General features: G+C 40.8%; 3 protein-coding genes across 9 annotated transcripts; 2 read left to right on the top strand and 1 right to left on the bottom strand.

The window, feature by feature from the left end:
- cdc7 (cell division cycle 7 homolog (S. cerevisiae)) lies at positions 1-5,665 on the top strand. 4 transcript variants are annotated; one of them, XM_077538097.1, is made up of 12 exons: positions 1-161; positions 983-1,065; positions 1,540-1,626; positions 1,743-1,878; positions 1,995-2,088; positions 2,171-2,313; positions 2,435-2,738; positions 3,175-3,276; positions 3,922-4,085; positions 4,169-4,251; positions 4,415-4,564; positions 4,641-5,665. In XM_077538097.1, the coding sequence occupies exons 2-12, from the start codon at positions 987-989 to the stop codon at positions 4,997-4,999; spliced, it is 1,701 nt and encodes a 566-aa protein (XP_077394223.1). In that variant the 5' UTR covers positions 1-161; positions 983-986; the 3' UTR covers positions 5,000-5,665. The 4 variants fall into 4 exon arrangements, with proteins under 4 accessions (XP_077394223.1, XP_077394215.1, XP_077394206.1 ...); XM_077538089.1 differs by having other exon boundaries at positions 2-231; positions 987-1,065; XM_077538080.1 differs by lacking the exon at positions 1-161 and adding an exon at positions 398-639 and having other exon boundaries at positions 987-1,065.
- On the bottom strand, positions 5,662-14,862 carry glmna (glomulin, FKBP associated protein a). Of its 2 annotated transcripts, none has more exons than XM_077538068.1 (19): positions 14,803-14,862; positions 14,308-14,371; positions 13,554-13,679; positions 13,305-13,418; positions 13,126-13,234; positions 10,854-11,130; positions 10,685-10,784; positions 10,441-10,622; positions 10,200-10,253; positions 8,185-8,215; positions 7,945-8,034; positions 7,800-7,841; positions 7,560-7,633; positions 6,805-6,889; positions 6,609-6,718; positions 6,441-6,504; positions 6,218-6,353; positions 6,083-6,153; positions 5,662-5,999 (listed from the first exon to the last, which is right to left on the bottom strand). In XM_077538068.1, exons 2-19 carry the CDS (start codon positions 14,344-14,346, stop codon positions 5,910-5,912), a joined length of 1,794 nt encoding a protein of 597 aa, XP_077394194.1. In that variant the 5' UTR covers positions 14,347-14,371; positions 14,803-14,862; the 3' UTR covers positions 5,662-5,909. The 2 variants fall into 2 exon arrangements, with proteins under 2 accessions (XP_077394194.1, XP_077394184.1); XM_077538058.1 differs by lacking the exon at positions 14,803-14,862 and adding an exon at positions 14,556-14,717.
- On the top strand, positions 14,665-27,889 carry rpap2 (RNA polymerase II associated protein 2). Of its 3 annotated transcripts, XM_077538028.1 has the most exons (14): positions 14,665-14,772; positions 14,842-14,887; positions 15,531-15,645; positions 15,761-15,859; positions 16,229-16,294; positions 16,404-16,492; positions 16,660-16,695; positions 17,175-18,117; positions 18,838-18,935; positions 19,272-19,352; positions 20,448-20,516; positions 23,467-23,645; positions 24,052-24,075; positions 27,671-27,889. In XM_077538028.1, exons 1-12 carry the CDS (start codon positions 14,727-14,729, stop codon positions 23,624-23,626), a joined length of 1,848 nt encoding a protein of 615 aa, XP_077394154.1. In that variant the 5' UTR covers positions 14,665-14,726; the 3' UTR covers positions 23,627-23,645; positions 24,052-24,075; positions 27,671-27,889. The 3 variants fall into 3 exon arrangements, with proteins under 3 accessions (XP_077394154.1, XP_077394171.1, XP_077394161.1); XM_077538045.1 differs by lacking the exon at positions 23,467-23,645; XM_077538035.1 differs by lacking the exons at positions 23,467-23,645; positions 24,052-24,075.
- Positions 27,890-27,963: the final 74 nt, after the last annotated feature.

Below are 27,963 nucleotides of genomic sequence, written 5' to 3' on the forward strand. Positions count from 1 at the left end.
GGAAGTCGTGAGAATGTCGCCAGTATGCAAGCTAGCGAGTGATTTGCACACGGCCCACTATTAACTAAGGATGTCATGTGATCACCTACCGGAACGCGGCTGAAATCAACCGAAAAACAACTACGCGAAAACGCCTGAAGAGGGCGCCAAAGCAACACAAACTAGGCAGGTCCAACAGGTCATGACAAATGGTGTAAAGAGAATCCTCAGTTTCACTGGACCTTTCATTAGGTACACCTACCCACGCTAATCCTTAGATTCTATATTTCAAGTATCAAACATTATTTTAGAGAGATAATTGAACACATTTTCATATATTATGTTTAACTTAAAAAAAGAAAAGAAAAAGTAATTCTTTTAATGTGACGGATCGAATTTCCGATCGTTCTCGCGGTATTACGTGCTTATCGCGAGATGTTGTTTATATGACGTCATTTTAGCGGGTAGTTTGTTGGCGGAAAAGGCTTTAGTCGGTCGTCGGAAGTGAAACTTTCATGTTTATTCATATGAGTTCTGACTGGATTGAGCCCGTAACCGTCGTTTTTTAAGTGAACTTAATCTATCCGGATTTTCGAAACTGTATGATACAATTGTTGTGTGTACTTTGGATACTGCCGCACTTTTAGTCGAATACACGAGGTGAGTTCTTTTTTTGTTTATGTTGGGAACCTCGTCAGATTTCAGCTAAGCATTTGTGTGCTTAAAATGTAAATTAGAAATGTTTTGTTTCGAATAAATACACGAGAACCGCAATTTTGTACCTCCCAAAGAATAACGAATTTGATAATTTTGCCGTGACCCCTCTCTTAGTGCTATTTTGCCGTGAGTCGCGCGAAATAACATTTGGTGGTAAAACAAAAAACATCGTGAAACTAAAATACCTCTGGGGGGGGGTCGGTCACGTCAAAATACACTGCCAGACAAACTGACAATAACGCAGATCCCACGGCGCGTGGCGTCTTATTTTCTCTCTACCTGATACTTAGATGGATTCTTCAGTTGTCTGCACCGATACCTTTGCAACAGACGCTGGTGTCAAGTCCGGGCACAAGAAAAACATATCAAGTGAGTTTAAGTGTGTAGATTGTGTCAAACTCTGGTCCTCAAGAATGGAGTCAAGGGCCACTATACTGCATGTTTTACATGTTTCCCTCCTCCACACAATCAAATAATCAGCTCATCAGCAAGCTCTCCGGGAACTTGATAAGAAACTCAAGGGACCCTATATTTATTTTTATTTTTTTTATGTGTCTGCTATCTGCCCAAAATGCCTCCGTGACCCACTGATAGACATTCACTAATTTAGCCATTATGGGTAAACTAAATGGGATGTACAGTGTACTAGTCAAGAGTTTGTGTGTTTTGAATCTCACTGTCATTTCATGTGTGGAGTTTGCATGTCCTATCTCTAGTTTTCTTTCTTTGCTTTCATTTGGTATTCTGACTTTCTTACACATTTCAAAAACTTGCATGTTAAGTTTATTGAAGAATGGTTTGCCACAGCATTACAAAAATGTCATGTTTCATGCTTTCCTCCAGGGGATGTGGAGTCGGACATTGAATCCCTCTACAAGGCTGTTCCTCAGATTGCCAAGACTTTTCGCATTATAGATAAAATTGGGGAAGGTGTGTCACTGTCACATTTATGTGTACATTCTCAGTTTGGTTTGTGTTCATATATTTTAAAAAAATACTAATTTTCATTGGACCTTTTGTTGACATATTTATAACTTGCCCACCAGGGACGTTCAGCTCAGTGTATCTTGGTGAGGCTCGGTTGCGGGATGGGAGCAGAGAGATGTTTGCCCTCAAGCATCTCATCCCGACCAGCCATCCGACTCGCATTGCCGCCGAGCTCCAATGTCTCACTGTTGCTGGGTTTGTTTATTTTAATTTGAAGATTCTGGATTCAATGACTTGTTGTTTTATTTTATTGTTGTTAATTACCTGTTGCTTGAACCTGAAAAATCATAATCTACGCTCAATTTTTGCAGGGGCAGGGAGAATGTGATGGGTGTGGAGTACTGCTTCAGGAAGGAGGATCATGTAGTGATTGTCATGCCTTATATGGAACATCAAGCAATAGTGGTAAGAAATAGACAAAAGTTTGGGGTCACTGTCTTTAATGTCCTTTTCAATTTATTTGGTGTGGTCAAAATGTTACAACCAGGACATCATCGGCTCATTGAGCTTTGAAGAAGTTCGTCTGTACATCTACCACCTGTTGAAGGCACTCAAACACATCCACCAGTTTGGAATAATCCATCGAGACATCAAACCAAACAACTTCCTCTACAACAGGAAGGCCAAGACGTGAGTAGTAGCAACGCAAGACACTTTCACTTGACTGCAATATCAAAACGTGTTTAATTATAGACCTTTTACATTGTACATTCATACAGTACATATAGACGCATGCATTGCGTGTGCACAGGTTTGCCCTGGTGGACTTCGGCCTGGCTCAGGGAACGGCCGACACTCAGATCGAGCTGCTCAAGGTGGTCAGACAGAAGTTGTCGCCAGCAAAAGCCGGAGGCGCCAAAGATAGACGAGACAAAGCGCCACCTACGCCCGCCACTACCAAAACAGCCACCACTTCACTGCCATCCACAACTCACCCACCTTCTTCCTCTATCACAACTTCCACCTCCTCAGCCGTTCAGAAAGCGCTGATGAAAAAAACACGCCCTGTCACTGCCACAGCGGGTGCTTCTACTTCTCGCACAAAGCACATGAAGGTGTCTTGCACTGAAAGGATCACTTTCCTTCCTGGTGATTAAGGGATGCCTGTGTTCACTCCCTATGCACTATATAGTGCCCGTATGCACTGAGGCCACTATTTTGTAGTGATGTTAATGTGTATTATGAATTCTTTTTTTTTTTTTTTTAACAGCGCAAATGACCTTATTCTGCTTGCCAAGGGAGCTAATCGCAGATTCAACCCTTTGTCCTGGATATCTGGATATTTTCTTGAGATGTCTTGACTGCTGATCTGCTTTCTGTCCTGAAGCTCCTCTCAAAAAAATAAAAATAACTAATTGTAAATGCACAACATAAAAAATCCTATATAGTGACTAGGGAATGATTCCAAACACAGCCCTATTATGTTGTGATTAGTTCCTGTCCTGTTTTCTAAATCAGTGATTTTTTTGTTTTTCTGTTTGTTGTCTCCAGGATTTAGTGGGTTTCCGCAAAGCGCCAAGGTCCGTGTTTAGCGAGAAGAACCTGAACAGTTGCATTTCAACTTGCACCACTAAACAAGAAACAAAGACACAAGTAAGTCTGTTGTCAACATCAATTTTCAATTGTTGCAGTTTTGTCCTTATTAGGAAATGTTGCTGAGAAATGTGCATTTTAAAGGGGAATTCAACCTTAAAAAAAGTCTTGACAATAATGTTATTGTCTGAACACGACATTTTGATTAATATTATATTTGTGGAATATGAGTTATAAAGCAAAATCCAGCCTTTTTTATCCATCTCAGGGGGCAGCCATTTTGCCATTTGCTGTCGACTGATGATGACATCACAGCTGGTCAGGGCTCAGGCAATGACCAATCACAGCTCAACTGTTTTCTGAAGCTGAGCTGTGATTGGTTGTTACCCGAGACCTGAGCAACTGATGTCATTTTCACCCGACAGCAAGTGGCAAGATGGCCGCCTTCTGATAGTGATAAAAACTGTTAGATTTAGCTAATTAACTCGTATTCCACTAACGCAATATTAACCAGAATATTTAGACTACTGGGGCTGCATAAAACATTGTTGTTGTTAAGAATTTCTTTGGGGATTGACTCCCCCTTTAAAAATATGGGAAATCCATAGGAAAATATCGATGCCTTTTGATTAGTTCCACACCATTATAGTGGATAACAACAATCATATCTGTATTGTTATAGGACTGTTTTCCTCTTTTGTTCAGCTCGTAAAACCCACAAAAACTGTGGCGCTCTCCAGTCGAAGGTTGCCTACAGCCCGAGGGGGGCCGACTACTGTCAGGAATCAGAAAGTTCAGCGAGGTGTTCATCAACCTCTCACTTGTAACTGCTTCCAGACAGACCGTGTCTGCAATGTCTGCCTGTCGAGGTAAAGAGCTCAATGTTTGCTCTTTTTGGTTGCTTTTCATTTTCATATACTGTACATGACCTGCTCCTCTTGCGCCTCCAAAGGAAGCAGCAGGTGGCTCCAAGGGCGGGAACTCCAGGTTTCCGGGCACCAGAGGTCCTCACCAAGTGTCCAAACCAAGGGACGGGTGCGTACCTTGAACACGAATTTGAAATCAAGTCATAGGAACCAAGCCCTGCACCCTTGATCCTGACCACCACTATCATTTCAAACTCACCTTACATTACCTTTCAAAATAACCCACTGTATGTTAGAGGTAGTTTTGAACAAATATTTGCTTCTGTACTCAGCCATTGATGTGTGGTCAGCCGGAGTCATCTTCCTCTCGCTGCTCAGCGGACGCTACCCGTTCTTCAAAGCCAGCGATGACATGGTGGCTCTCGTGCAGATCATGACGATACGAGGCTCCAGAGAGACTGTACAAGCTGCCAAGGCATTCGGTGCATATCGACGTGATTGTGAGATGTAATTGCAACCTGACCCACCACCATCATAATCGTCACTCACTCTGTCCAGGCAAGACGGTGGTGTGCAGTCGGGAGCTTCCGCGGCTGGACCTCAAGGTCCTCTGCGAGACGCTCAGAGGACGGAGGGCAGATGAAGTCAAGCCGATCGATAAACCTAAACTTGAGTGTGAAGCTTCAGATGAACAAGCTCAAAAGCAAGCTTGTGAGGCGAGTCCGCAGCTTTCGAAAAGCCAGGATAAAACCCCGAAAGACTCCTCACGGCAGAACTGCCAGGTCCGAGATGAACAGGGGTGGGACACAGTGCCCGACGAAGCCTATGACCTACTAGACCACTTATTGGATATTAACCCGACTAGCAGACTCACAGCAGCACAGGCCCTGCAGCACCCACTCTTTAAACACTTGTAAAACACACCCTCACCTTTCCCACCATTTTTATGTTTATACACACGATTCACAAAAAGCTTGGAATATTGGAAATTTCAGGGTGAACCCATTTTCAGCAAAACATAATTTGACTGTCTCTAAACTTGAATGTCTCCTTGCAACTCATCCAGTATCTCTGTTGGTGACATTCTGTGAGACTAGAAGTTTGAGTTTAGTGTCAAAGGCAAGTTGCAAGAGAGACTGGATGACTTACAGAAAGCCATAGAAGTGGACATGACTAGTTTCAATGGCATTTATGGTGTAGAAGAGTAAGGTGGAAGCTTGTCAATGACAACTCAGTATTGTTTGCAAAGGTAGACATTTAGATTAAGCCTTTTTAATTGAAGCTAATGCAATAACTAAAAGACAGGTGGGAATTTTTTTTACCCCATTCTTTAATCCAGATCACTGACCATATAAATAAAAGTATTGTAATGTTTGTTGCATTAATTTTGTGTCTTTTGCCCCTAAAATTGGCTACATAAAATTACCCTTATTTCCAGAAGTTTGCCCACCGCTGAGTCTGCCTCAAGAAAATCCTGGTCAGTGTATTCCACTCTACATCTTATTTTAATCTTTTCTTTGCTAAGAGAAAGCCACCCTCTCTGTCTTAATGGACTTCTAATAAAATGGAAGAAACAAAAAACAGTAAGGTTGGTATGTATTTTCTTGTGTGCACAAAAGGGGACACACATTTACACACTGATGCTTTCAAAATGGTTCCAAAATGGCCATAAATTAATTATAGAAAACATCTTCCAGTACAAAGAAAATGAGAAACGTTTTGTTGCCAGACTTGCCATCTTAAACAAAAACTGCATAATAACACATGATGTATCCATATTTATACAAATTCTACCATGAAGTGAAATGAAACAATTGATGCTGAAGTTTAGATGGCATTCTTCACCTCTGTGAGCTCCTCAATTCGTACCAGTACACTCTCCATCATGTCAAAGGTGTGCAGGGCTGAATGGAGGGCCTGGTCGGGGAATTAATCATAACCATGTCCTTAATGCTCTTCTACTGTAAGTAAAATACAACCAAAATAGAACAGCCACTCACCTGAATCTGAGACTCTGAGGTCATGTTTGGCAGCTCCTCGTCACCAACGGACACGGAAATCACAGACGTCTCTGGAGAAGAACGGACTGTATAATTTCAATAATATCTTATAAATACATGTGATGTTTATCTGACCTTTGACATTTTTCTTGTTCTTCTCCATGGTGCTGCTGAGCTCCCTCTCATAGTGGGCTCGAGACATGTTAATCCCAACACGGAGGGGCTTCATGAACACGTCTTCTATTTGACACAGTGCTGTCCAGATCCCCGTCTGTGACGTTGATACATAATTTGAGACACAAGAAGCATATCGAGTTCTTGTACACACATTGGACTAATATGGTGAAGCCATTTTCACCTTGTTTTCCGATAATTTGTCTCTTATGACGAGGTAACGCAGCAGGTTCAGAGCCTCCATAATTCTGGTGGAAAATGACACCATCAAAAAAGTTCTACAGGCATGTGGCACGCACTAGTGAAAAAAAACATTACTTGAGAGGAAAAGTAGCAAACACATGGACCTCACCTGTCCAGGTACTGTAGCAAGTCCGTCTCCGGGCCGTCTGGGAGCGTGAAGACCAATCGCAGCAGGGGCAGCAAGCGAAAACCCTCAAACCAGATGTTGCTTTTACCAGGCTGCATACAAGAACAATAGACAAACTTGATGAGCGAAAACACCAGATGACACCCACGGTGATGTTTTACGGTGATGGCCGCCTCACCCGCAAGGCCACATCGATCTGACTTCTGATGTTTTTGATGATATAGCCCTCGACTCCGGAGTGATTACTCGTTTTCAGCATGAACCTGAAATGAGGCGACCAGGTTAGAAGGGATGACTCAAATATACAGTACAGTTCATCTGGAAAGTGTTCACCTTTTCCACATTTTGTTACATTGCAGCCTTAGTCCAAAATGGAATAGATTCATATGTTGGCACGTATACGGGTGGTACCTTCAGGTTTTTCCAGATACAAGCTGTTTTTTGCAATTTTTTGCTTTGACTTGCGTGCCAAAATGTGCTCTGTATAGTGGCAGTGAACTCAGATAGTTGTAATATTGATTTATTTTTACTGTCTAACGAAACAGAACAGACAATTACATGTTGCATTAAAAACACACACACACACACACACACAATATAACAATACTCAGAGGCAAATATCTAACTGAGACGTTTGAAAGTGTCCATGTTTATCTGTATGTCTGTATTATACTGCCCCAAGGTGGCCAAAAGCCACATTGTCCATTGAACTGATGCAAAAAAAAAAAAATCTGGTAATGTGGTTTAATTCTTATTACATCTGTAAAGGAAAAAAAAAACACGGTCATAATGTTAAGTGTTATGTTAAGAATTATTGGGGAGGAGGATCAATTTTGAAACACGGCTTCAACATAAAATGTGGGAAAAGTGAAGCACTCGGTGGATGCGCTGCACATACTGAAGTAGCTTTTAAAGCAGGGAGGCAGAACCTACCTGAAAAAATTGTACTTGGCTTCAAGATTGAACTTGTCGATGCTGAGCTGAAACACTTTCAAGCCTTTGCATCTCTGTGATTGGAGAGTGTTGTATTGATGTTAATGCACATGAATCACAACATTATTAGATTCAACATAGGAGCGATTGGGCGAGGGAGGTTGGGGGCTCTTGTATTGTCTCTCACTACAGCTGCATGTGTTGTGGTTGTTTGATAGGATTGAGAAATGATCCACTCACCAAATCATGCCTTGGACATATGGTCATAACCTTGGTTAAGTTCTATAAACAAGCAGATAAAAAAAATTACTGGAATGTATTTTAGTCTGGAAAAATCACTGCTATATATAATAATAATAATAAAAAGTGTTTTATAAAAGTTTACCTGAGGCACAGTGAGAAATGTTTTAATTTCCAGCAGTTCTGAAGGCAGACTGTTATCCTCCACACGCACAAGACTCTTTTCATACAACTCCTACGGCGCAGCATACACAAGATGACATCAACAGGCTACAACACTTGTTTTCTTGGTGTATATTCAACATGGCTAAAATTGTATAAAGTATGTGTATGTAAACATAAACACCACATTGGGAATCATAAAGCATTCAAAGAAATGATTTACCAATCCTTTCTGAATCCTGAACTCTTCACTTCTAAAAAAAAAAAAATAACAGCAATCAGAATGATGTTAGGAGGAATAGGAGGAAATACAGATAAGAGCCACATACTGTATTTGTTTTATTTTAATAATCCAGTTTAAATAGTAAAACTCATTGCACATTTTAGTCAAGTCACTAAACAAAGTGAAAAATGTCATGATTTTAAGTTTTAAGTTTTTTTATGAGGTCTGTCTATGAATATGAAGTAAAAAGCCAAGAAATTTGAATGTAACATTGAAAAACAATCAAAGTGATCACTGATTTAAAATTAAGTAGGAATTGGCCTTCTGAAAACATTTTTTCTGTATTTAATTAATTTGAATATGACTTTCAGTCTTTGAATTACATTTTAAATACTTTCCTACAATATTTTATTGTGATGCACCTGCATATTACACAGGACACTGATGACAGCATTTAATCTGACCCCCTATGTAATTCTAAAATGATGAGAACTGAAGTCCAAAAACAGACTCAACATAAACACTCATAAGAAACATTTAAAGAACTAAAATAGATCCTGAGTCGAATAGCATAATTGCACAACACATTTTTGAACATTTAAAAAAAAAAAAAAAAAAAAAGTCCAACCAACAAAAGTCCAGTTGCCTCGATTCAACCTTTGTGAATATTGTGACAGTCGGTTAAAAATTCCCTCGCTATAACGCGGTTCACTTTTCGCGGTCTCGCTGTATCGCAGATTTTTTTTAAGTGCAATTTTGCATATTTTTTTACAGTAATATACCCATTTTATAAAATTTATGAAGGTTTGAACATTGTCCAAGTTTGAACAAGAGAGAAATGTGAGAACATGTAAATGCCTCAATGAGAAAAGTGTAATAAATTGTACGGTCGGGGATTTTAGAGCCTTAAAACATTTATAAGAATTGTAAAACATAAAGCTAACTACTTCGCGGATTTCATTTATTGCGGGTATTTTTTGGAACCTAACCCCAGCGGAAAACGAGGGAACACTGTATTTCATAAGTCAAACCTTGAACCTCCATACTGTAAGCAGAACACAGCAAACGTGTCCACCATGCTGCCACATGTCAAATATTTCTGATAAAGTACTTTTGTAAGACCACATGTTGAAAGATGTGTTTTAAACAGCAAATTGACTTGAAGACAAAGTTTCGTTGTTCCTTTGTGACAATGACAATAAAAAGGACGCTTTCTCATTGAGGCCTCTTTTGTCCTGTCTGGAAGAAATCAAAGCCTGGATGGCTTTAAATTTCTTGAACTTCAATGAGAAGAAAACAGAAGTTGTTGGCGATATTTAAAAAAGATCACAATATTGTAAAAAAAAAAAAAAAAAAGAGCTCATACTAAAAAAAAACACAAAATCGTGCTTTTGTAGATAACAGCAATGCATATAAACCACCTACAATCTCTAATAACAATATTGAGACACTTACTTGCTAATGCAAGTACACATTGATCGCTTCACAAGTAAATTAGGTTCCCCTTCATCTGACAATTAGCATAGATTTTAAACATAGAAGGACAAAACATCCCTAATGAAAATTAAATTGCACTAATATACTAGCCACTAGAGGGTGCTAGAACTGCACAAATGGAAATCAACCTCTTTTTTTTTTAACAGATGTGGTCCTTTTAAATATTGTGAACATGACGATGATGATATTGTGGCAGTTTTAATATCACGATATCACGATATTGCGCTTATCGTTTCATCCGTAATGTTTAGTCTACTTATTTATTTATCTCTTTATTCACTACTTCTTATTAATTTACTGATGTAAAATGTATTTACTTGTTAAAAAAAAAAAAACTTGTATTCACACTTCAAAATGTTTGCTTTGTTCTTGTTTGCTGCAAAACCAATGTTTGTTTATGTACAGCACTTTGTATACAGCAATGCCTGTTCTTAAAGCGCTTTGTAAAATAAAGTTGAGTTGAGTTGAAAGACAGCCTCGCTACTATTTCAGAAGGAGCGGTGCAATCATGCATTCACCTGGACAGCAGCAGGCTGACGTGATCCATATTGCACCGAAGACAGAAGACAGGACTGCAAGACAGAGAACAGGGTAAGCATGGGGACAATTTTTCATACTACGAAATTTAACGTCACCAAAATCTAACTAATTTAAACATTACATAATAAATACCTTGTAACATATCGTGTATAGATCCTAGAGGCTGTAAGCTAATTTAGGCGGAGATTCAAAACAGTGGCGAGCTTCTGGTAGTCTTACTTGAAGACACAGGGGAAGGTGTCAGCGGTCAGGTGATGAACGAACACCAGGTGAGCCAGGCTGGCTAGGGACTCTTTGGGATAGCGCACTTCCTCCTCGAAAAAGCCTGCTACCTTTTTCCTCTTGGATAGAGGTTGATACACGAGGCCCGGCGTCGACTCTCCGATAGCATTGAGGATGTTCTGCAAGACACATGCGGAAAATGGAGGGCTGGATATTCACACGAGGTTGGAGACTGTCATACCAAAATCTCTGTGGCAAATTCCCTCAGAGGAGATGAAGCTAGAGTGTCGGAATCATTGAGTTGTATCTCCAGAAGGGGACGACTTAATGCACTCATACAGCTGCAAGACAAAAGAAACACCATTCAATCAACACAAAAAATAAAGGGAAACCTCAACCTCATCACTCACAACTTCAGAAGTTCTGTCCTCAGCTCCTCTTGATCCACTAACGCCCCATCAAGTTTGGCCGACATTTTGCAGTCGCCCATGCAACACTCCCGTATGGCCTCTTGAACAAAAGGCTTGACGAAGGCAGTTAGGTCAGAGCAGCACCGACCAAGCAGGAGGATGTCGTCTTCCTCCTGCTCTTTGGTGTGATGGACAGGCAGTTTGGCTAGCTGCTCCAGGGCGGAGGACAAGGACATGCCCAAAGACGACCCCTTGCGGCTACCCAGACGCAGCAGCACTGACGGCATCAAGACACAACGTTAGTGAAACAGACCCGTGTGACAGGGGAAATTATCCAATTCACATAGGTGACCCGAAAATGATTATCAATCATGTTTATTTGTTCATCTGGCAAGTGCAGTGGTCTGCAACCTGCGGCTCTGGAGCCACATGTGGCTCTTTAATCCCTCTTCTGTGGATCTCTAAAAAAAGTTAGTAAAAAATATTTTTTTCTACATAATTATATTTATTTATTTATTTATTTTTTAAAATAACATATTCTTCAAATTAATTATTGATTAAATTAAAAAAAATAATTAAATATTAAAACTCTCTGGAGCCAGATGTGGCTCTTTAGTCCCTCTCCTGTGGCTCCCTGTGGATCTCTAAAAAAAGTTAGTAGAAATTATTTTTTACATTTTTTAATTTATATATATTATATATATATATATATATATATATATATATATATATATATATATATATATATATAATATTCTTCAAATTAATTAATGATTAAATAAAAAAATAATTAAATATTCAAAATATGTCAGCCCAAATTTTTAAGTTGTCAAAAAAGATGAAAAACTTTAAAAATAAAAATAAATAAATAAATAAAAAATAGTCCACAAAATGAGCATAAAATAGAAAAGGAAATTACAATTAAAAATTACAAGAAAATGTCAATATTACCTAAAATGTCAGAAAATTTATTGCAAAAAAGGCAGGAAAAAATAATAATAATCTCTCTCTCTCTCTCTCTCTCTATATATATATATATATATATATATATATATATATATATATATATATATATATAAAACATAAAATGTCCGAAAAAGGCACAAATTACCATAATATGTCCATAAAATTGCTAAAAAAAATGTCAGAAATTTGACAAAAAGGCAGACAAGTCTAAAAATGCATGAAAAATGAGGTATGACAACAAATTACAAAAAAAATCCAAAAACAGACGACAAAAGGTAGAAGAAAATTAATCTCAATGTACTAAATGCATATTTTGCTCTGCTCAGTACTTTATACTACACACTATTTTGTTCATCACAATGTTCAAATGTTTTGCTCCTCCAGACAGATATTTTGCTTCATTTGCCCTAAAATGGCTCTTTTGATCGGAAAGGTTGTTGACCCCTCGTCTAGCGACAATTCAATGCTATTCCACTAGATAGCAAAGGTTACACTTGATTTGTGTGTCCAACAATAGACTAATAGATTAGTGTTCAACTAAACTAAACTAAACTAAACATGCCCATATTATACAAAATATTGATTACTTCAGTATGTACTTAGATAAACACTTCTTTTATCCTCCCCTTGCTTAAAAATAGTCTCTTGGCCCCAAGAGAGCACCAAAGCACTATTTTTATGATAGTCATCACTTTGGCCTGTGCACAAAAATCATCAAAAATGTTTTCGAAAATAATGCATGATAATTTCAAAAGGAAAAAAATTCTGCTGACAGGCAAATTCGCAAATGCTAAACACAAACTATGATCCCGAAACAGTTTAAAATAAATTTTCAAGCTTATATTACAACATTAGCCTGAACAGTAAATGGCGCATGGATTATTTGAGTCAGAAAAAAAAGCAACCAATGTGTGCATGTACATGCAGACGCGCTGCTAACAACGTAGGATAAATTTAACTCCTCCCAAACTAGCTGGTTTGCATCAAGCTGTGTTAATCATATTTCCTTAAATCAATTATACTACTTTGCTATTTATGTAGAGCTTTGGTGTCATCTTGTGATATCTTTGGATATTTCAGAACAGACAAAAAAAATGTAAATAGGTGAGGATTAAAAAAAAAAAAATAGCGGAGAAAATTTTACATTGTGAACAGCAAATGTGAAGCGTTACTAGTACAATATAGTACTTTCTATGACATTTTGTTTAGAGGTGTGCCATGAGCTGTTTTCAGTGTAACAATACACCTTGGCACAATAAAGGTCGGAAAACAGACAATACGTCATCTGAATAATGACATCCCTAACCTTTCTGCAAAGGCTTCAACAGCAAATGGAGGGTCTCTGCTATGAGGACCGGTTCCTCCTGCTCCAACTGTTCCAATAGGCCAATCAGCAACTCTTTAGGGGTGCACGTCTGAAATTGCACAACTATTAAATGAACAACATCTGTTCAAAAATAAAGGCACAATAGAATATGTTTTAACCTCAAGCAGGTGATTGAAAATGGCCACACAGTGAGGAACGTTCTTGTCCTCCTTCTTCAATAGAACCTGAACCAGAGGAGGCAGCAGGTTCCAGCCCATACATCTCACCATGTCCTACGCAGGAGCAGACATTTACATGTGTAACATTGTGACTAATAAAGGTGTTGGCCAATACAGTAACAGGCGTGATGGCTGTATTTTGAAGATTTTCAGCTATGGGTCCATAATGTGTTGTATGTGTTTACGTACCTGATTTGTGTCATCCAGAACAATACTGAGCACTTGAGCACCGTTTCCCTCCTCGATGCATGACCGACCAGCAATCAAAAAGATGTCGTGATCTTCGGTGGTATAGCTGTCAGGTGGTAGGGCTTGCTAGACGAGAGAAACAAAAATGGGATGAAAAACGTGACCAATTCATTGAACTGGTTCAATTTTACTCAACTGGTTAGAAAGTTATTGTAGATTTACAAATATTTATGCAAGCTGACATATGGTTAAAGGCAGAACTATTAATTTCTCTTCATGGAAATTACAGGTTTTCACGACTGTTAACACACGGAAATCTTTGTTTTCAATTTTGTACTACGATGTGCTGTAAATACTTGGTAGTATGCAGCAAAAGCTTAGTTGTGTGTGCTCAATGAATGCTATGTGTCATTGGAAAATACGACTGTGTGTCAGAAATGCAAACATGAGTTCCATTTTGTGAACACAACGTAGAGATTTGATGGCAAGGGTCTTCTTGCAAAGGGAGTGTCAAGTTTAGCATTTTGTGTGTGCAGTATTGAGAAATCTGTTATTGTATTGAGAAACGTGTGTTGACAATCGTGAAAAACTGTAACTGCTGTGTATCCACTTGTGTCTGACATTCTGTTTGGTGGTGTGCTGTGCCATGAATCAAATGTCAAACATGAGCCTTGGCACGTAAAGGTTGGTAATACTGGATTATAGAAGGCACAAACTCATTATGATCTAATGAAGATGTTGAGTTTGGACTCACACATCTCTGCACCACATCACTGAACTGATCCAGAGCCATTCCCTTTTGTCTTCACGCGTAACTCCTGAAACGCCAAATTTAAGAGCACTTTAGGAATCATCATCAATTACATTTATGAATTTAGCACGCCGGTAACTGTAAACAGACAAGTCAATGCTAGCTTTGACACATCTAAATTAGCTTAGCTACTAGAACCACAAAAGCATCTTTTACATATCTCCTAGTTTTCTAAACACACTAATACTTACATGTGTTACTTATTGTGACGTTGCTGTATGTACAACTAAAATGTAATAATTTGACTTGACTGTATAAAAAGGACCACGCCGGTTAAGTAATATTATTTTTAAAGTATGGCCTATCTGACTTGCTGTAGCTATGTGACGTCACGGGTCAGAGTTGAACTCGTACCAAACATCATGGAGCCGGAAGAGGGAAGAAGTGTATCGAAAGCGGCTAAAAAAGGTCATTTAAGAGTTTGTTTTGACAACTTACTTGCCCTTCGTTCACTGTGATGTTTGTTTGTCGTGACAGGTGGAAAACACGCCAAGATCCTGAGTGTGGAAGAAGAAGCAAAGAGGTTTATATCAAGTCCTGCTTTTTGCATAACTAACGCAGTTACTGTTTACCAAACGTTTTGAGCCATCTCACATACCTACATTATAAAACTCAAATTGTTTGTAGTTAGGATGGTGGAAGTCGATAATTCCGTTGTTAACTTGTGGCAAAAGTACTCTATAGTTCAAGTAGTAACTAATATAAGTACAGACTAATGTACAATTGTAAAAATGAAATTTTACTCTTAATTTTTACAAAATAGTTTCCCTCTTAACTTGTGTCGTATTATATATATATATATATATATATATATACACACACACACACACGCGCGCACACCCCCCCACACACAAATACGAAATTATGTAAGGATAATAACTAAACAAATACACCTTACTTGTACAGTATGTGTTTGAACACCATAAGATGGTGGGTTTTGGCTGGCAAAAGACAACACATTCTCCACATTGCTTACCTGTCACTATACTTTTCTGGCATAGATGATCATGGAACAAATACGTAATTCACAGACTGATTAAGGGGCATTGGTTAGTTCAGTGGTCAGTCGTTACAAATCAACGTCCTACCACATCTAACTGCTTAGTTGTTGTTGTTTTTTTTTAGCTTTTGTACTGTACAGTAATTATTGTATGCATGATTGTCAGGAGAGAAGCTATTCGGGAAACGCTGAGAGAGAGACTGGAATTGGAGAAAAGAGCCCTGCAAGTAGTGAAACGTCTCCTAGAGGACAGTGTGTCTGACGACTTCTTGCTCGACTGTGTGAGTTTAGTCTAATTTTCTTTGCTTCACCTTTAATTTAAACTTATGAGTAAATAATCTATTATTCCAACTAGGTGATTAGATTTCTTCGTATGTTATTGTTGTTCCCATACAGGCCAAGTTTATCACCAGTGCTAATTACAAAGATGCTGTGGAAGAAAGATTCATCACCAAATTGTGTGGTTATCCTTTATGTTCAAATAAACTGGGAAAGGTAAGTGCATCCAGTCATATGAATAGTACCAAATATACAGTATTGACAATTCCGAGCTTACGTCACAAGTCAAAATGGCAGTCAACTCGGTGGAAGGAAGCTCTTCGCTCATTGAAAAGCATTGGCCATTGGATCGTTGTAATTAGATTTGTTAGGATTGTTGTGATTTCAACAATGTGATAAAATATCATTTGACTACTGTAACAATCTGCTTGGTATGTATGCATGGCAGTCGCAGGCAAAAGTAAAACAATATGCCATTTGTTTAAACAGTGTAAAGGAAGCACTTGCCTTGCTTTTGCATTGCGGAAATAACGTGGATGTTCGGAATTGTCAATAGGTGTCATATGAATTTGTTTTATCTTACAGATCCCAAAGCAACAGTACAAAATCTCTACAAAGACCAATAAAGTGTATGATATCACAGAGCGCAAGGTGAGTGCTGGAACATGTGGCGTAGAATAATTTGGGAGATATACAATTCATGTGGCATCAGCAACATGCTGTTGTTTGTTTTATTTAATTTGCCTTTCTTTTTGTGTAGTCTTTTTGCAGTAACTTTTGCTACAAAGCGTCCAAAGAATTTGAGCTACAGATATCAAAGACACCTCTTTGGCTCAGACAGGATGAGAGGTATGTGTGCCTAATTCCAATTGGAAATGCAACTGTGATTTGTTTTTCACCCATGTCATGTCTGAGGTTCCACATTATTCTTTTAATTCCAGTGTTCTTCTAGTTTTAGAGACCTCAATCTTCTCACGTATACCGTAAATGTTCACAATAAATCATTGAATTTGCAGACCTCCAGAAATCAAGCTGAGGAAGAAAGGGGACACGTATGTATTTTTGCTTCAGTCATAACATTCCATCACAGGAGTTTTTTTTGTTTTTTTTGTTACAGTATCTCATAAAGCTCTAGTACTAGTCGAGTACTCAGTACTCTCACATTTTGAATGAATGAAGCTTTGCTGCAATGTTAATTAGTTAGTGTACACTGTACAGTTTGTATAGCAGTGGAAATTAACCATCACCTCAATAACTCAACACGGCCATTAATCTCTAAACTGCTGATAACTAAAGTGAGTACACCTCTAAGTGAAAATGTCCAAATTGGGCCAATCATTTCCCTCTCCGGTGTCTTGTGACGTGTCACGAGGTCTCAGTTGTGAATGGGGAGCAGGTATGTAAAGCTACACTGATGTATACTGATTACATTGTAGCATTTCTTCAATGTAATCCCATTAAAAGAAGTATTTACAAAAGTATGTACTCACTATTGTGAGTAATCATCAAAAATATAAACTCTTGTGTCCAGTGGGAGTTCTGGTGAGGAGGTATGTCTAACAGTGAAGTGCCTCCAGGAGGAGGACATCGAACAACCACTGAATACTCAAAATGAGGAGCATCAGGAGCGTTGCTTCACATCCAGCCACAGCGACAGCAGTGACGACGAACGGGAGCAGGACTTCATTTCCAGCGTAGTCTCCCGGGAACACAGACCCCGGGTGCACTGGGGTGAACGGCCGAAACGTAAAAATGAAGGCGAAGGCGTTGGACAGACGGAAGGCGAGAAGAGAAAGGTAGTGAGCAGACGACGTCAACAAAAGCAGAAAGCAGAAAAGGAAGGCAAAATGAGACGGGATGGGTCTTCTTCATGTGAGACAAGCCATGAAGAATTGCGTGAGGAAGCCAAAGTGGAAGAGGTGGTAGAGCAACTGAATTCATGCAGCCTCCACACTTCAACCTCTCCTATTACCGAATCAACTCACAAAAGAGAAACCAGCTCACCACACGATCAAGATCTCGCCGAGGTAAATGCAGACAGCCGGTCAAGCCTCAGCATCATCCAGGTGGGGATGAGCAAGCGAGGGGCGACGGGGTTACGGGGTCTTCTAAAGAACAACGCCCCTGGAGCAAAACACAACCTGATTGGACAGAATCTCCTCGACTCTTTAAGAGCGACGCTGAACGAATGGCTCACAGACGAGAGCCTTAAATTCCTGCACGGAACTGAATGTGCGCACGGCTCTCGCTCTGTATACGTGGAAAAAATAGAAGAGGAGGAACTGGACGAAGATGACCTTGAGGATGACGTGACTGAGGGGAATGAAGGAGGGGAGTGGAGCAGCGCAACAGTGACAGTGCCAGACTATGAGGCTCTCAAAAGGGAAACCCAGCAGATGGTGCTCAAAGTCAGAGAATTTTACAAAGGCACCTGGATCGTGCCTGAGGAGGCAGAGACCATGAATGGAAAGGAGGTGAGTGACGGGAGAAACATGAGTGAAAGTTTGTGGCCACAAGGGGGCACTAGATAAAAACATTGGTAACATGGCTTAGAGAGGAAAGTAGGGCCACTGATGTTTCAGTTATTTTCTGGTTTTGTTTGGAGTCTTAACTTTTCAAGCAAGTTCCAAGTTAACGTGGCAAAAATCAAGCAAGTCAAGTACAAAATAAGTTGAGTCTTAACAGTCTTTGTCAGTGACAACATATAATATATATCAGCACGTAAGACACTCAACTCGCCTTTCAGTGTCTGTATTCTGTACCAGCACATTTAAAATGAGTGTCCATTCTGTCTTCTCAATTAAATGTGACATTAAACCTAGTTTTCTTGTTTTTTTTTCTTTGTTGAGTGTTTTATAAATTTAAGCCAATGAAATCCCAAACTGCCCTGCGATTGGCTGGCAACCGGTCCAGGGTGTACCTCGCCGACTGCCCAAAGTCAGCTGAGATAGGCTCCAGCACTCCCCGCGACACTTGTGAGGAATAAATGGTCAAGAAAATGGATGGATGGAAAGCCCAAAATTGGTTACTAAAATTAGACTCAAGTCAGTTGATTCCACCATCGTTGCATTTTTGTACCACCGTCTCTTATGTGCTCCCCGTGCTTTCATCAACAATACATTTTAACTACATTATGATTTAAAAAAATGAAAAAAGTGTTGTGTGCTTGCTTGTCTCACCGGGTGACCATCCAGGACCAGAGCACAAGTGACTCTCCAGCTCTGCCGCTGGTTGACTCCAAATCTCAACATCTCATCCAGAAGCGAATCACAGTGGAGAAGCTGGCCAGCTGGTTTGTGTCCTCAATCTTATTTATGTTGTTTATGGATTGTTATGCAAATATTTGTCTTTTTTTTTTGCATCCTGTATCACCCATTTTTTGGAACGTGAGCTAACTAATGTAAATATGAATTAACTAGCAAGGTTCTGCATTTTATTTATGCTCTCTGAATATGACTGGTATCACAAGTTATGATCATGTGTGCCAACGAAGAGGCACATTATGAATAAATGTGTTCTGCGTACATTGTAACTACTGAAAACCTTGTTATCAAAAGAGGCTGAAAAAAAGCTTTAGGTTAGTAGATTCACTAGATGTTTGGTCACTTCTGTCCTTTCTGATGTGCAGTCTCAGAAACATTGTGGGCCCGCTGAGTCTCACCCTGAGTGACATCACCAGTGACCTCAACAACCTGGTCAGGACATTCAGGTCAGTGCAACACACACACGACACACCTCCACTGGGACATGTTCATGTTTCACAGCAGCAAGTGATGCCAACTCATTTCTCATATTACGGGATGCTCTGCAAAATGAAACTATGCTCTTGGTTAATTTAGATTTAAAGAAAAGAGAAAATTAATACTTGCCTTATATTGTTGTTGTTGGAACCTGTCAAAGCAGTAAATGTATTGCGAGGTCACAGGTGTATCTGGTTGTAAAACAAAAAGAAATACATATTGCATTCAATTTGGCCAATGCAGGCTGCCTCAACGCATTCCTATTGGTCAAAAACAAGGAAATGATGCCAAACCTATAGAAAGGAGGAGAAGGGAAGGCTTATGCCAAACCCTAATTTCAAAACATTCTGAGTATGGTTGTGCAATTAATCGAAATTTGAATTAGAATTTCAATAATTACACTCCACAATTACAAAATCGGCATAACCGTAAACAAAAATAAAAGGTTATTAATACTAATTTTGATTTGTTTAAATTTATATATTTGCACCTTTTTTTTTTTTTTTTTAAATGACTAATAAATCTTGTTGTTCCAAAAGAAACTTGCATAATTATAGTGTTTCAAAGGATTGTCCTAATAATGATTTCAATTATGACCAAATTAATCGGGATGAATATTTCGTTCATAATCGAGCAGCCCTAATTCTGAGGTTCTGGGTTTGAATCACAGATAAGTGCTGCAGACAACAGTTGGATGTATGTGTGGGAAATGGAGGAATAAAAATCGCAAACAAATCCACAGTTTGTTCCCATTGGCCGTTGAAGTCGTTTTCAATCACTGTGTCAGTGATTTAAGAGAAGTTCGGCTTCCAGGAATTCTTTTGTTTTCTGCCGAGAGGCCCCACTGACACACACACTTGAACGAAAACTAAAGGATATGCGTTGCCGCCAGAGAGGCATACATCATGGCACCTTGCACACCAAAGCCGCATTTGTTCTTACTGTTTACGATTAAAATTCATGCAAAAGTCTCATTCAGGGTTTTGCTCTTGCAAAGACAGCAATGTGTCATATTGGGACTGACCTTGCCTGTTTTCTTTTGTTTCATTGTTGTTATATTGCAGGTTTACCAACACTAACATCATCCACAAACCTCCCGAGTGGACCCTCATCGCCATAGTGCTCCTTCATCTGTAAGTGTGGCTTCTACTTGGTTGTCAAACTCTGGTCCATGTAACAATAAATTATGTCATTAATAATAATTTTTAAAAAATGCATATATGTACATATAAGGACCTGCATGTCAATTAAACAGACATACTAAACCAATTACATCTCCCTACCTGAGCTTAGGTTCAATTAAAAGCTCTATGTTTGTGACCATCACAAAAAATTGACATCCAACGTTGTTGTTTTCAGAACAATGGGCAGATTTGTCCAACAACAAAAGACGTATTTTTCGAGAATATAGTGTTATTGCACCACATGTCTCCGGCTGACATTTTTCTGTATGCAGCCCTCAGAATTAAGAGACACCCCTTGTCTCGAAAATAAATTGGTACAATGGCAGCAAGAGTCCATAAAAGAATGTCCAGTTTGATAGTGTAGTGAGCAGCGCATTCATTCACAAGTTACTGTTGGCCACAACTTGCACCACTGACACCCATGTAGGGGGTGGTGTGGTTCATTGGTATGGTGGTCGTCTCCCAACCCAGAGGTTGTGGGTTCGATCCCATGCCATTGTGACCACATCGAAGTATCCTTGAGCAAGATGCTGAACCCCCAATTGCTCCTGATGCTGAGTCATCAGTAGGTGAATGGGTAGTCAAAATGTAAAGCGCTTTGAGGGCCTTGTAAGGTGGAAAAGCGCTATATAAAAGAAATGCCATTTGCCATGTCACTCACTCGGTTAGGCCCAAGCAGTATACTCTCAAGTCACAGATGCTACAGTAGAATGTGAGGTATGTATCTTGAATCGTGGCATCTACATATTATCGTGTTTTATATCACGTTTAATCGTGTTTAAGACTCAAGGATGCATCTGCACTCGCTTGTGATTATTTTATTTTTTTTAAACTATTTTGTAAATTTTTACATAGTGATTTTTAACTACATTATTTCAATATGGAAAAAGAGCTGACGAGATTGAGGAGATAAAATCTTCTCTTGCTGAACTCAACGAAATTATTGTTTGGACATTTGCAATGTAAACATGTTAGGCTGTCGTGATAAGGTTGTATTGTGGCTTCAATAAATCTGCTGTAAATATTTTAATGGGGTTGGGAGCTGGTTCTGGGATGCCGCTGGCAGGGATACTCTGTTGGGGGGGTTGGCCTTGGTGAGCGCTCAGGAGTATCTTGTTACCATACAGCAAAGAAACACACATTTCTGTAATGTACCCATCAAATACTTTTTAGTTTTCATTTGTATGATGCATCTTCACATACAAACAAAAGCAAGCAAGTCGTCACTCTCCTGCACTGTGCATTAGCGCCACGGTGCATGTAATATTGTGCCGCCTGCACCATATGGCGTGCGAGGGTGTGCGTGCATGCGTGCTTGGCGACGGCAGTTCACGGACAGTTCCGTTCTCCTCCCATCTGAGTACACACTCAAGCTCTCAGGCCTTATCTCACCCAGATTGTCCCACTCCAGATCCGTGATGGAGGACGGAAAGCACACACGCCGCACTGTTCACGTCTCATGTTAAACACGCACACATTCATGTTAAACTGGCACTTGGGAAAAGGTTCACCTGATTTCAAGTGACTCTGATTTATGACACCCAAGTCACTTACGTCAACGTTGTAGCTGATTTCAATAGGTGACAAAATGTGTCTTTGTAAACTGTCCACTGGTGAAATTCAGATGTGCCTTGACTTCTAAGTTTAATTTGTTCAGTGACTATGCTCATAATTCAGAACAGTCAATTATCTTTTTCCCAGTAAAATGAATGGAAATGAATGCACCAAAAACTATTTTTTAATAAGAAAAATATCACTACAGTATTGTACTTTATATAAAAATAAAAATAAAAAAAAACATTGTATATTAAGATCCAAAATAATTGCAATTTAAAGAGTTGGACAGAGTTGTACATGCATGTATACGAGGGGTGGGAATCTCTGACATGAGGCCGATTCGATATGTATCTCGATACACAAGTTGCGATTCGATTGAAAAACGATTATCTTTCAGAACAGAACAGTTCGATACGGTTCGATTAAGTTTGGGAACGATACAATTTTCGATTCGATACGATTAATTTCAATATTCAAATCTTATAGTGACATTTGTTGCTTGTAAACATTAATCTTAAAACACCACAAATTTTTACAGTATCTACAAATGTGTTAAAAAAGAACAACAACAAATGTCTTCTATATTTTTATATATTGAATCAATTATTTAAATGGACCGGAACAAAGGGCTGGGCGATATGACTGAAAAATGTATCAGTTTAAATATTTATTAGTTGTTATTAACAGTTATAATTGTTTTTTGTTTTGTTTTTTAATTCAAAATCAGGATCAGGAAAACAAAAGGCTGATAATTCAATTTGAAATATAAATATTTAACCTTTAAAAAGACACCAACACAATTAAACAGAATATGTCCACATTGTGAAGTATTTCAGAAACATAAATTTAAGACATGAAATAAACCTACCGTCCAGCCAAAAGAAATATGAAGCCACCTTATGGAACAATAAATCTATCAAACACATTTTAACAACTTATATATATCCAAAAATATTTCCAAAAGTGCATTTCCCTTTTTATTAACAATTTTTGTTTTAAACAATTTTTGTTTTTGTTTGCCATCACATTCATTTTTGGTTAATGTATGACATCTTTTTTGTTTTTTTAATCTGAGACACGATGATGACCATGGAATCACGACTGTTTGTTTTGTTTTTTGGACTGTCGTTCATTTTAAGTTTGATGACGTAATTGCGGGCACGTCTCAGTTCCCTGCTGCTCATGCTAGTTGTATACATTGACAGGGAGCCACAAACTGAGAAATGAGATACTTGCAGTGTGCTTTTAGCTTAGCTGGTGTGTTGGCTGTGGGACATACCTGTGTCGTTTGAATCCATGCATTGGATCGTCACGGGTGTTATTCTTTTTGGCTCGCACGCAGTACCAACGCCGGCCCGGGACATACAAGTGCACCGAGAGGACTCGATAGCCATGGGAAATACCGAGATGTACGGCACCAGCTTCTGCTAACTGTCTCCACTGTTGCATGTTGTCACTCGTTGTGCGCGCGCGCGCGCGCCGTGTCGCGAGCACGGTGTTGACGGTAGGCTCCCCCCCAAGGTGCGTAACGTCTTTGCATTATGTTTACAACATCCGGGGAATGAAGCGTCTCTGAGCGCTACTTTGCTAGCTCTCTGTAAACACGGAAGTAGCTTGAATAGTGCTGCTACTGAAACGTAAACAAAACAAGTAGAGCACGGTGCAGAACTCTTGCTATTGTTATGAAAACCATAAAGCCTCACTCGCAACCGATTCACAGCAACGCGATATCCGGTCCACAGCAATGTATCTAAGGATTCCCGGCGGATTTTGTATCGGTTGACAAGTCTGCTACCGATACGGCCGTTTAGCTCCCCTTAACGACCGATGGTTCGGTCGAATCGTTTTTTTGTCCCACCCCTAATGTATACAAGAAGAAGACGGTCACAACTATGCTGCAGTGATAGTTTTTTTTTTTTTTTTTTAGATGATCAAGAATATATGCCAGGCTGTGAGTATTCATATATTGTCTGTCTACATGTGTTTTTGTACCATTTGTGTTCAAATATATGTCGCTTGAAGGGTTATGGATTTTTTTCTCAAATGTATTTCACGTTGAACCCTGCGTATTCAGAGTTTAGCGTTCACCTGTTCACCTGATTTTTTTTTATTTTTTTTGGGCAACCTTGCCTCCGTTATTCACTGAAAAACACACCAATTTGCGGTTTTTGTTTTCAAGCTAAATAAATAAAAGTATTTCTTTGACGCCATCTTGTGGCATCATTATGTCAAGGCACTATGTGGAAGTAAATTGAGGAGCTTCATTTATACAAAAGTAGTGCTTTGCCTGCTATGTGGCATCTATAGGCAATTCTGGGAGGATGTCAATTATCCATCCATCCATCCATCCATCCATCATCTAACGCTTATCCGGGGTTGGGTCACGGGGGCAGCAGCTTTAACAGAGAAGCCCAGACTTCCCTCTACCCAGCTACTTCAACCAGCTCCTCCAGCAGGATCCCAAGGCGTTCCCAGGCCAGCCGAGAGACATAATCTCTCCAGCGTGGCCTGGATCGTCCCCGGGGATCTCCGGGATCTTATTCTTTCGGTCATGACCCACAGCTTGTGGCCATAGGTGAGGGTCGGAATGTAGATTGATTGGTAAATCGAGAGCTTCGCCTTTCAACTCAGCTCCTTCAACACAACGGACCGATACAGAGTCCGCATCACTGTAGACGCTGCACCGATCCGCCTGTCGATCTCTCGCACTATCCTACCCTCAGTCGTGAACAAGACCTCAAGATACTTGAACTCCTCCACTTGGGGCAGGATCTCATCCCCGACCCAGAGATGGCACTCCACCCTTTTCCGACTGAGGACCATGGTCTTGGATTTGGAGGTGTTGATTTTCATCCCAACCACTTCACACTCGGCTGCGAACCGCTTCAGTGAGAGTTGGAGATCACGGCTTGAAGAAGCCAACAGCACCACATCATTTTCAAAAAGCAGAGATGCAATCCTGAGGCAACCAAACCGGACCCTCTCAATGCCTCGGCTGTGCCTAGAAATTCTGTCCATAAAGTTATGAACAGATTCATTGAAAAAGGACAGCCTTGGCGGAGTCCAACCCTCACTGGAAACGAATTCGACTTACTGCCAGCAATGCGGACTAAACTCTGACACCAGTCGTACAGAAACCGAACAGCCCGTATCAGGGGGCTCGATAGCCCGTACTCCCGAAGCACACCCCACAGGGCTCCCCGAGGGACACGGTCAAACGCCTTCTCCAAGTCCACAAAAGACGTGGACTGGATGAGCGAACTCCCACGCACTCTCGAGGATCCTACCGAGGGTGTCGAGCCTGTCCACTGTTCCACAGCCAGGACGAAAACCACACTGTGCCTTCTGAATCCGAGATTCGACTTCCCAATGGACCCTGCTCTCACGCACCCCTGAGTAGACCTTACCAGGGAGGCTGACGAGTGTGATCCTTCTAGAGTTGGAACACACCGTCTGACCCCTCTTCTTAAAAAGGGGGACCACCACCCCGGTCTGCTAATCCAGAGGCACTGTCCCCGTTGTCCATGAAATGTTATTGAGGCGAGTCAACCACGACAGCCCCACAACATCCAGAACCTTTAGGAACTCCGGGCAGATCTCATCCACCTTCGGGGCCCTGCCACCGAGGAGCTTTCCAACCACCTCAGTGACTTCGATCCCAGAGATAGGAGAGCTCACCTCAGAGTCCCCAGACTTTGCTTCCTCAAAGGAAATCATCCATCCATCCATCCATCCATCCATCCATCCATCCATCCACCAACTCACGACGTCCAGAGTCGAGGTCAGCAGCACCTCATCTCCACTATACACAGTGTTGATGGTGCACTGCTTTCCTCTCCTGACGAAACTGCAGCGGCTGTTCCTGGTCCTCGGATGGTGGACCAGAATTTCCATGAAGCCATCCGGAAGTTGTTTTCATGGCCTTGCCTAACTCCTCCCAAGTCCGGGTTTTTGCCTCAACTATCAGCGAAGCCACATTCCGCTTGGCCAGCTGGTACCTGTCAGCTGCCTCCGGAGTCCCACAGGCCAAAAAGGCCCGATAGGACTCCTTCTTCAGCTTGACGGCGTCCCTTTACACCAGCGGCTTCGGGGATTGCCGCCACAACAGACACCAAACACCTTGCGGCCACAGCTTTGATCGGCTGCTTCAACAATGGAGGCGCAGAACATTGTCCACTCTGACTCGATGTCACCCGCATACCCCGGGACAAGGGAGAAGCTCTGCCGGAGGTGGGTGTTGAAACTCTTTCTGACAAGGGATTCTGCCAGATGTTTCCAGCAGACCATCACAATACGTTTGGGTCTGCCAGGTCGGACCGACATCTTCCCACACCATCGGAGCAAACACACCACCAGGTGGTGATCAGTTGACAGCTCCGCCCACACCTGCTCTGCGCTTCTCACCGTGGGCAACTCCAGAGTGGAAGAGAGTCCAACCCCTCGAGAAGATTGGTACCAGAACCCAAGCTGTGTGTGGAGGTGAGTCCGACAGTATCTAGTCGGAACTTCTCAGCCTCACACACCCGCTTGGGCTCCTCCCTGCCAGAGAGGTGTTGTTCCATGTTCCCATAGCTAGCTTTAGTAGCCGGGGCTCGGACCGCCAATTTTACTACGCACCCGACCCATTTAGGCCCCCTCACAGGTGGTGAGCCCATGAGAAGGGGAACCCACATTTCCTTTTTTGGCTGTGCCGGGTCGGGCCCCATGGGTACAGGCCCGGCCACCAGATGCTCGCCTTCGAACCCCGCCTCCAGGTCTGGCTCCAGAGGGGGGCCCCCACTGACCCGTGTCCGGGCAAGGGAAACTGTGTTCCAAGATTATTATTCCTCATCGGTGTCTTTTTGAGCCATGCTTTGTCTGGTCCCTCACCTAGGACCTGTTTGCCATAGGCGACCCTGTCAGGGGCATAAAACCCCAGACATCATAGCTCCTTGGATCATCGGGACAACGCAAACCCCTCCACCACGCATCTCAATTTAGATCGTCTTTCTTTTCTTTCATTTCGCATTTTACACGTGTATAGGAACCAGTGCCAGTGATACCGCATGATTTCATCAGTCCCCATTCAAATCCCAGCTACTATTACTCTGCCATAAATAATTTTGTGCGGTGTGGTTATCTATCTGCTACCCAGCAGCTGTGGATCTCGTTTGGCCTCAATTGTTCAGGTCCCTTTGAATAATGGATGCCCTCCTTTGCAACACGGGAACCTGAGGAGAACCACAGATAAACCAACTCCGCGCAGATCCGTACACAACCAGAGAGGGAACACACTGATGGGTTGCATGTGTCTAATTAGTAATGTGGAATCGTTGTCATTCTACTAATTGGCCTCATGAGGTATATAAAGGTTCAACACAAAAGCTGTCTCAAAAGGGAGAAATAATGTGCGGTTTGTAACAATATACTGTAATTTCTTTTAATGCTTGTAGTTTGCAGTTGTGTAGAACTACCCTGCACCATAGTTGTTGCAGATCGACACATTAAATACTTTTGCGTTTACTTCAATACAATTGTTAAATAATTCCAAATCTACCCCCATCCAGGTTGTCCAGTGTGTCTCCAGTGGTTGCCGAAGCCTTGAAGACGCCTTCGTCTGTCTCATATGTAAACACCTTGATGGAGGAACTGGGCCTGCAGCAGCAAGACCTCTTGAACCTGCTCCAGCCCGCTAAACCACCACCACACTGACATCAACACAATACACTTCAGGGAATCGTTTCTGTAATTAAACCAAATAAAGCTATTTTCCATCTGTTTGTTTATTTATGAGTTTTTGTGTTTTTCTTCTGTTAGTTTGTGTACATTGATGAGATTTTTGTGTCCAATCAAATTTCAG

Source organism: Festucalex cinctus, chromosome 1, assembly GCF_051991245.1.
Source record: "Festucalex cinctus isolate MCC-2025b chromosome 1, RoL_Fcin_1.0, whole genome shotgun sequence".
NCBI lineage: Eukaryota > Metazoa > Chordata > Actinopteri > Syngnathiformes > Syngnathidae > Festucalex > Festucalex cinctus.

Coding starts and splice junctions, on each gene's coding strand:
- cdc7 (XM_077538097.1), top strand. CDS start 987: ATGGATTCTTCAGTTGTCTGCACCGATACCTTTGCAACAGACGCTGGT. Junction 1,879..1,994: donor CAATGTCTCACTGTTGCTGG/GTTTGTTTATTT, acceptor CAATTTTTGCAG/GGGCAGGGAGAATGTGATGG. Junction 3,277..3,921: donor AACAAGAAACAAAGACACAA/GTAAGTCTGTTG, acceptor TCTTTTGTTCAG/CTCGTAAAACCCACAAAAAC.
- rpap2 (XM_077538028.1), top strand. CDS start 14,727: ATGGAGCCGGAAGAGGGAAGAAGTGTATCGAAAGCGGCTAAAAAAG. Junction 15,860..16,228: donor GTTCAAATAAACTGGGAAAG/GTAAGTGCATCC, acceptor TTTATCTTACAG/ATCCCAAAGCAACAGTACAA. Junction 20,517..23,466: donor GCCATAGTGCTCCTTCATCT/GTAAGTGTGGCT, acceptor GCTCGCACGCAG/TACCAACGCCGGCCCGGGAC.
- glmna (XM_077538068.1), bottom strand. CDS start 14,346: ATGGCTCTGGATCAGTTCAGTGATGTGGTGCAGAGATGT. Junction 13,680..14,307: donor GTGATGTGGTGCAGAGATGT/GTGAGTCCAAAC, acceptor TCTCTCGTCTAG/CAAGCCCTACCACCTGACAG. Junction 10,785..10,853: donor AGGACAGAACTTCTGAAGTT/GTGAGTGATGAG, acceptor TTTGTCTTGCAG/CTGTATGAGTGCATTAAGTC.